The sequence below is a fragment of the Triticum dicoccoides genome, chromosome 2A (genome assembly GCF_002162155.2).
Source record: "Triticum dicoccoides isolate Atlit2015 ecotype Zavitan chromosome 2A, WEW_v2.0, whole genome shotgun sequence".
Taxonomy (NCBI): Eukaryota; Viridiplantae; Streptophyta; class Magnoliopsida; order Poales; family Poaceae; genus Triticum; species Triticum dicoccoides.
Window position 1 is genome coordinate 562,194,308 of NC_041382.1, and position 8,722 is coordinate 562,203,029.

The 8,722-nt window shown below is 42.8% G+C and overlaps 1 protein-coding gene across 2 annotated transcripts; it reads left to right on the forward strand.

Annotated features, from left to right (window-relative positions):
• Window positions 1-269: 269 nt before the first annotated feature.
• LOC119355378 (ATPase GET3B-like) lies at window positions 270-5,972 on the forward strand. 2 transcript variants are annotated; one of them, XM_037622170.1, is made up of 10 exons: window positions 270-492; window positions 580-639; window positions 912-1,007; window positions 1,454-1,525; window positions 1,617-1,685; window positions 1,778-1,843; window positions 4,825-4,887; window positions 4,974-5,072; window positions 5,201-5,335; window positions 5,489-5,972. In XM_037622170.1, exons 1-10 carry the CDS (start codon window positions 331-333, stop codon window positions 5,624-5,626), a joined length of 960 nt encoding a protein of 319 aa, XP_037478067.1. In that variant the 5' UTR covers window positions 270-330; the 3' UTR covers window positions 5,627-5,972. The 2 variants fall into 2 exon arrangements, with proteins under 2 accessions (XP_037478067.1, XP_037478068.1); XM_037622171.1 differs by having other exon boundaries at window positions 308-430.
• The last annotated feature ends 2,750 nt before the right edge of the window (window positions 5,973-8,722 follow it).

Sequence of the window (8,722 nt, forward strand, 5' to 3'; positions counted from 1 at the left end):
GCACGCATTTTACTCGCTGCTAGTTGTAGTTCTTGGTCTGTTTGGTTGCTGTCATGTTATGGATATCAGATTCTGTATGCCAATCAATTGCTCCTTGTGGGATAATGTTGCGTTGTGTTGTACGAGCTTGGACAATGCCTGGAATCTGTATCATACTTGTCTTATGAGCCATGATCGGTTGCGAATTCTCTACTGAATTCCAGATTTGATAACTTAAAAACCAGACCGCTGCTCTGAAGCACAGGGGACACGCTAATAGTGCTATTTCTGAATTTTTGAACAGCAAGATACAATTCCAGTCTGGTGGAGGTTAATGGCGGATTTGGGGAGATGGTTGCCGACACAAAGAGGTACTACGTGCTTGGAGGCAAAGGTGGTGTTGGGACAACAAGCATGGCAGCATCGCTTGCTATGAAGTTTGCCAGCCATGGTGAACCGACGCTCATACTTTCTATGCACCCAGCACATTCACTGGGTGATACATTTGAACAAGTATCTGAGCTCTTGTATTGTTATGCAATGCTAGTGGGATTAATTCTTTAGCCCCTCTTTTGAATATCTTGCATTCGTTGTTTATAGGACCTGAGTGGCGGTAGTATTGTACCTGTCAATGGAGTCGACTCTCTTTTTGCTGCCGAGGTAGGAGCAGTTGCACTGGAATGGTTTGCAATATCCCGTTCCATCTTGCAGTTTTATCTGTTCGGTGTGCATGGTCACCATCAGCTGTCCAATCATAAAACAAACACTTTTTATAATCCTGGAGGTAGTGAATGTTAGGAGAGGTTGATGTTTTCGATTTTGTAGTTGAAACTGGGTTCTGCCATGCTTGTACACTTAATGAAGTCATGTAGAGGATCCAATTCTGGTCATGCTTGTTGCTTTGATGATGGATGGAACTTGTTTCTTTACAGATTGGCCATGTTAATACAAAGGAGGAATCTTCTAATAGTGGATCTTTTATGCGTAATATACTGGACAAGATAGGGCTTGGAGTCCTTGCTGATCCGGTAAACATTACCTCGGAAATCTTTTTTTTTTGCTTCTCCATCTTGCATTTTAGTTGATTTCCAGTGTCATGGTAAAGTTTCTTTTTATTTGCATCTACATTGATGCTTAAATCGTATACGCCATAGGCTACATGTATGCTTGTTCTTGGACTGCCATTTTCTTCGCAACACACCCAGATAATGATGTGTCTTGAGTTTGGACTTTGGACATGAGTTGTTGGTTTCATATGCTTATATACCTTATTATGTAGCACAGCTGCATCATATTTGCATACCACTGGTCAGTTGGCCGATTATTTCACATGCACTTTTTATTCAACATTGTCTGATCAGGCAGAGTACCATAAATTTATCTTTTGTTTGCTATTTCTTTGAGCAGAGACATTTTTTGTTTTAATATCTTACTAGTTAACATTACTTATGCCCATGATGTCTGGCCTTTAAAGCTGGGAAAGAATAAGCTGCATGAAATGCTGATGAAAACTCCTGGATTTGGAGAAGCCGTTGCAATTTCGAAGGTATCAATCAAAGTTTACAGTTTGGTGGGGAATTTATTATTCGTTACATACTTTGTAAAGTTTAGTCATCACCTGAAGCGTATCCTTGCAGCTGATGCAAATCGTCGAACTGCAAGAGAGCAATAAATTTAGGCGCATAGTTTTGGATACCGCGGCAACTGTATGCACACTTCACTTTGCCTTGAATCCAAGTCTATTCTATTTCTGCTTATTTCACTTCTAATTGGGTTATTATACTTACATACTGCACAGGGGCATACACTTAACCTTTTATCTGCTACAACTTTAATGGAGAAGCTCCTTGGTATGGCCAATAAGGTGAGCTTTGCCGCAACCACTAACCTTGCCTCATATAGCTTTATCCTGGTTACATGAATTTCGCTTGATAGAGTATGTATTTGCGCATGTTTTTTTTCTTGCGATATTTACATAATGGTGATCGAAGTAGTAATTATTAAGGAACAGCGGCAGGGACAAACTGTTAGGGTTTGTGGGCTTTCGCTCATATAAGAAAATAATTCCGTAAAAATTGCAAAGGCCTACTTGTTGCATGGCATAGGTGCTAAGTATAGTCCCAAATGGATAGTGGAGGGGAGTTGAGACCAACATATAAGGGACTCTCTCTCACTCCTGCTATTAGCTTGAGAAGAAGACCGATACACGCACTCTCCTCTGCTGCTGCTGCCCGTCTCGTCATGCCATGGAACACACGCTCGCATAGTGTTTCGTCGAGCCGGGCTTAGATCCATGCTAAGTATTTGTTTTTTAGCTTGCTGGTTAGAGTTGCTAATTATTTATTATTAGTTACGAGTCATTAGTAGATGTGTTAGTAACAGCCATTTCCGGTTTGTTTGATGGTGGGCTGTTACCGACTCAGATGTGGGTTTATCCCATCGTCTTACCCCACTGACTATAAAGAGAGTAGTTCGGCAACCCTAACCGTTACCCATCAGAGTGCATCTACCATCTGCCCGCTCGCACCACTTTCACTGTTCCTCTCGCTCATCTTGGCTGCACGGTAGAGCAGGGCTCTGGAAATGCGCCTTCACGAACCTGCATCTGGTGAAGGGTGATAAGTTTTTGGGTGAGTGTGTCGTTACGACTGCTCACCTTCGTTTGACTACTTCCGTGACCAAGACGACTTCCACGACTTTGACATTGCGGATCTCGCCATGGCCGACACCAGCATGACTGCCACTGCTTGACTAGATTGTATATCTTTTCACCTCTTTTTTGTTCATGTGAATGCTATTTATGCGAATTTTATAGATATGCGAGTTCTATGTTTTGTACATAACTCGCATGCCTAGTTTAGAGTGTGATTAATATTGCTAGCACGGTTGTCATGGTATTAATCTGGATTGAATTAATTATAAATTTCCTACTTATTTCAACAATCCTAAAACCTTATTTGTTTAGGCAATTTTCAATTCAAGGCTTTGTTGCTGCTCTGAAACAGAACCCGTTTACGGGTGTGCACCTTAAGCTTTGGCAAATGAGAACCATCTTGTGGCTCACTGTTCCGAGCGCAGTTTGAACGACCACATTCTTTCCCTTGAACCTGTGAGAATTCTTTTTCAGCACAGGCTCTAGACTGTCTGTCGGCCCTCTTGGTGTGTGTATCTTTTGCCTCGTGTTCTCTGGGTACACGTAAATAGTGATTAGTCTCAAGATAGTTTTGTTTGCCAACGCTTAAAGTGCACCCTCTTATATGGATTCGGTTTCAGAGCAGTAGCAAAGCCTTGAATCAAAAATTGCGTAAACAAATTAGGTTTTTGGATTGTTGGAATAATGAGCAATTTTTGAATTAATTTAATCAAGATTAATATCATGAGAGGAATGCTAGCAATATTAGTCACATACTCTAAACTAGTCATGCGAGTACATATGAAAGACATAACTTGTATATCTATGAAATTCACATGAACAAGGTGAACGGGATGTATGATCTGGTTGGAACGGCTGCTTTGGTGGCAGTCTTGCCGGTGTCAGCCACAGCAAGATTGGTAAAGTCGGAAGTCGTGGAAGTTGCCGCGGTTGTTTAAGTAGTTCAACAAAGATGAGCCGAGACGTCCCCCAAAAACCTAATCGCCCTTCACCGGGTGAAGGTTCGCTAAGGGCACGGTTCTGGAGCCCTACTCTCTCGTGCACGTGGTCGCCAGGTTGGGGAAGCCAAGAGCGACACAGTGAGAGGAATGGTGGTGCGAGTGCGAGGTAGCAGATACGATCTGATGGGTGACACAAAGGTTGCTGAACTTATCTTTATATAGTCGGTCGAGTAAGACTTTGGATAAACCCACGATCCGAGTCGGTAACAAACCACATTTGAACAAGTTGGAAATGTTTGTTATTAACACGTTCGTTAATGAATCGTAATTATTATTAATTAATTATCCATTCCAACCAGCAAATATAAAACGCACACTCGACATAGGTCTGAGCTTGGCTCGGCTCGGCTCTTTCATGAAACATGTGCGAGGCAAACGGCGGAGGAGGAGCGGCGTGTATCAGTCCTCTTCCCAAAGCTCTTAGGAGGAGTGAGAGGGCGAGAGTCCCTTGTATGTTGATATCAACTTCCCTCCATGTGAGACCAAACTTTGCACCCATGCCATGCAACCATAGTTGTCCTTTAAGATTTCCTGGGAGTTGTTTTTTATATGGGCTAAAGCTACAAACTACATCAAAGTAAGATTTTTTCCATGCGGTGTAAGGGCTATGGACTTATTGTAACGAATTTTAACGGTAGAAAGAGAAAAGGAAGCCAAACAAACCGTTTTGTTAGGTTCAACTCGCCTTTTTTCTTCTTGGACAATTAGAATACCCATTATAAGGCCAAATACTTTTGTGCTGGTTTGTTTCCTGTTTTGAAACCCTCCATGCTCTTTTCTCTTAGGTAATATTACTTAGAAATATCTTTAGTTAATTTATTTATGTTCCTGAAATGCCCAAATGAGTATTCATATGAGATACTAGGTGGTGCATGCTACAGGTCACAAGGCCTTTTGACTACATGTTGGTGCATTGTGACAGAACTATAGTGTCCTTTTCGTTGTGACTACATGTTGGTCACAATGCCTTTTGACTACATGTTGGTATTGAGTTCAAATAGTTAAAGAAAATAAACGCTATAAATACAGTGCGCGTCCACAGTGATGTAGGAAGCACAGATTTTTGTACCAGCTGTTGAAACTCGTTTGGAAACTTTCCTGAATTATGCTTTGCTGGGACCCTGAAACCAGTCTTGTGTTTATGCGAATGTGCAAGTAAGTATAACAGATGTAACTCCACGGACTTTTCAGGCTGTGAATTTAGCGTCGTCCTTCCCAGCTCTTAAATCGGCTTTCGGGAAAGACCAAATAGATGTAAGTGCATACTAATTTCCTGTTTCAGTTGGATAGTTATGTTTGTAGCATGTATTACAGACTGATCATCTTTCTATTGTATAAAGCCTGCCAGGATAGAGGTGCTAAGAAAGCAGATTGCCGGAGTACATGAGCTTATGCAAGATCCACAATCAACTGAATTTATCATTGTGACGATTCCTACGGTAAATGCCCAACCATTATTGCAATAGCAGCAACATTTATTTGATGCAAAAACGTGTTAGCAAAGATTGAAACACATACATGTTAGCTGCATCGATTTGGTCATGCTTGTGGGTGCTCGCTTTCTCAGGTCATGGCGATTACCGAGTCATCAAGGTTCCATGCATCTTTAAAGAAGGATGGTGCGCCAGCAACAAGGCTTATCGTAAATCAAGTATTGCCCCCCTCTACATCTGACTGCAGATTTTGTTCTACAAAACGCAAGGTACAGAGCTGCTACCATTCTGGCAAGTCGGTACACGCGCTGTAATTCCCATGATTCAGTTTGGCATGGAGCTTCCAATCGCATAACATAACCTAGCAATGCTACATCCCTTAGAGTTCGTTTCCTGAATTAGTTAAAACTTGACGGTTTCAGGAAGAAGCACGTGCCCTGAATATGATAAGCAATGATCGTGAGCTTGGCGGCCTAGAGCTAATCCAAGCGCCACTTCTCGATGTGGAGGTCAGAGGCGCCCCTGCTCTCAGATTCTTGGGCGATGTGGTCTGGAAATAGCTGCTAGGATGCCATGCCGTGACGAGAATTTTGTTGTTTCGTCTGAAGCTCCACAGTACTGGTGGCGGCACTCAAATTGTCCAGAAATGTGGTGGGATCTGGAGAAAAGATGAAACCCAGCAGGATACCAGGCTGTTCAGGCTGTAGATCTGCTTCAGCTTTTCACGATTGGTAGGTTTTTCAATAACAAACGGAGTATTAGTTGCTGCCCTCACGTGTTTATCTCTTAATTGGACAATCCATGATCGTGTTGTATCTGTCGGTGCAACCGTCGAGTTTAACCCTGTATTTGTCATGAAACAGCGCATTTCTAAACGAAGCAAATCCGTTGTTTTCAGTGGGTAAAGAGGTCTCTTCCAGGTCCAGTGTGTGCTACTGCAGGCACATTTTCCGTTTCTTTTCCTCGTGTGATGTGGCTGTGGCATCGCGATTATTTAATTTAAATAGTAATTAAAGAGCCTGACAGGTACCCATCTGAAGGCTGTATTTGCACAACCGCTAATCAGATGTTTAGATTAGATATAAGAGTATAAACCACTCGTATTGTTGTTCATAAAAGTATTGTTTAGAAAAGATATAAAAATATTTACGGGATCAAAGAGATTAGAGGAAAGGCAGCTGTGCGCACCCCACCTTCCTCAAGGTGGCCACTTCTGAAGCCCGTGTACATCTCTGTGAAAAGTCTCTTTTTTTTCGTTGTCTTATTAGTTCCTTTCCGCTAGGCAGCTAGGCATTCTACATTTTTAAGTTTGTTTTGCCAATCCTGTATTTTTCTTCTGCTTTTCAGTCACCTACTGGTGTGCCTTCTGTAAAGCCTTTTCCTTCTGGTCTTTTTTTCTATTCTTTGCGCAAAGCGTTTGAAAATAAAATTACAGTATCCTTGATGCTAAAGTACTACTCCGACGGAGGGAGCAGCATACATGGTGCACACTCATGGTGCACAATCTCTTTTTCACATTCATGAATAAACATCACACAGCCTATTGTCAAGATGTTTCTTCGATTTCTCGAAACGTATTATCTTTGGCCGGGCCTGCTTACCATGTTGCATGGTGGTTCGTATTATTTTTGGTCAGGCCTGCTTACCATGTGCATGGTGCGCTCCCATTTCGTTGGTTAGAAAAGCAGTCACATGTCTCAGCAAAAGGTGAAGACAATACTACACTAGCTGGCACCAGTCACTGGTGCTTGTCTTAGTCCCTGTTTGGTTCCAAATAAGTCACCAACTTATAAGTCGAAAAGTGCAAAAAGTGACTTATTTTGCCAAACAGACCTAACTTATAAGTCACCCCAACTTATAAGTCATAAGTTACTCCACCCCAACTTAAAACTTATAAGTTATCCCCTTTTGCATGGATCCCACCACCTTTACCTAAAAAAAATAAGGTGGGAAGATGTGCTCAGGTGACTTATAAGTCAAGTGACAACCAAATAGGCATGACTTATAAGTCATTGGTTTTAAGTCACCTGACTTATAAGTCAGGTGACTTATTGAAACCAAGCAGGCCCTTATTTTGCTAAAGGGACCCAACTTATAAGTCACCCCAACTTATAAGTCATAAGTTGCTCCACCCCAACTTAAAACTTATAAGTCACCTCCTTTTGCGTGGGTCCCATCACCTTTACATTAAAAAACAAGGTGAGAAGGTGTGGTCAGGTGACTTATAAGGCCCTGTTTGGTTCCAAATAAATCACCAACTTATAAGTTAAAAAGTGCAAAAAGTGACTTATTTTGCCAAACAGACCCAACTTATAAGTCATAAGTTGCTTCACCCCAACTTAAAACTTATAAGCCACCCCTTTTGCATGGGTCCCACCACCTTTACATAAAAAACAAGGTGGAAAGGTGTGCTCAGGTGACTTATAAGTCAGGTGACAACTAAACAGGCGTGACTTATAAGTCACTGGTTTTAAGTCACCTGACTTATAAGTCGGGTGACTTATTGGAACCAAACAGGCCCTAAGTCAGGTGACAACCAAACAGGCGTGACTTATAAGTCACTGGTTTTAAGTCACCTGACTTATAAGTCAGGTAACTTATTGGAACCAAACAGGCGGCCCTGTTTGGTTTCAAATAAGTCACCAACTTATAAGTTGAAAAGTGAAAAAGTGACTTATTTTGCCAAACAGACCCAACTTATAAGTCACCCTAACTTATAAGTCATAAGTTGCTCCACCCCAACTTAAAACTTATAAGTCACCCTCTTTTGCATGGGTCCCACCACCTTACATAAAAAAAACAAGGTGGGAAGGTGTGGTCAGGTGACTTATAAGTCAGGTGACAACCAAACAGACGTGACTTATAAGTCACTGATTTTAAGTCACCTGATTTATAAATCAGGTGACTTATTGGAACCAAACAGGCCCTTAGTTATTTTGGACAGCATACGTAAAGTGCAGAGGAACCAAAGTATAGCCGAAAATCAGTTTTGGCTCTCGGGTCCATACGCTCCCGCAATCTGGATCGTCCACACTTTTCATGATGCGCGCCTCGTGTGTACTCCTATAATTTCTATAAGGAGAAATGTTGCCACCCGACCAAAGATTCGGCCGATCGCGTCCACGAGCGCAGCCCCCTAGTGATTCAGATCAAGACATGTAAGGTACATGGGCCCACCCCCGGTGCTTGTCCTCCTTCTCCCTTATCTTCTCACGCTACATTTACCTCATGCTCACGCTGGGCTGCAGCTTCTTCTTTGCTGCAGCCGCCTTGCCCAGACACGACAGCATCTCGCCGAAGATGAACTGCCAGCGGAGATGGCTACCAACACCCATCCCCCTCTCGAGTAAATCTTCCCACGCACGTGCGCCTTCAAACTCCAATCCCCCACACGCGTTTTGCTGCGCGGCGAGAGGTCACCAGTGCTCGCGACGGTGACTACACTGGTAGAAAAAGGGCCTATAGTCCTGGTTCGTAAGGGCCTTTAGTCCCGGTTCCTGAACCGGGACTAAAGTGTCGGTACTAATGCCCTGTACCTTTAGTCCCGGTTCAATCCAGAACCAGGACTGATGGGCCTCCACGTGGGCAGTGCGCAGAGCCCAGGCAGGAGACCCTTTGGTCCCGGTTGGTGGCACCAACCGGGACCAATAGGCATC

What these genes read in the sequence shown, in the direction of transcription:
- LOC119355378 (XM_037622170.1), top strand. Translation starts at nt 331, where the DNA reads ATGGTTGCCGACACAAAGAGGTACTACGTGCTTGGAGGCAAAGGTGGT. An exon ending in TCCTTGGTATGGCCAATAAG is followed by an intron (nt 1,844 to 4,824) that starts GTGAGCTTTGCC and finishes CGGACTTTTCAG; the next exon opens with GCTGTGAATTTAGCGTCGTC. An exon ending in TCATTGTGACGATTCCTACG is followed by an intron (nt 5,073 to 5,200) that starts GTAAATGCCCAA and finishes TCGCTTTCTCAG; the next exon opens with GTCATGGCGATTACCGAGTC.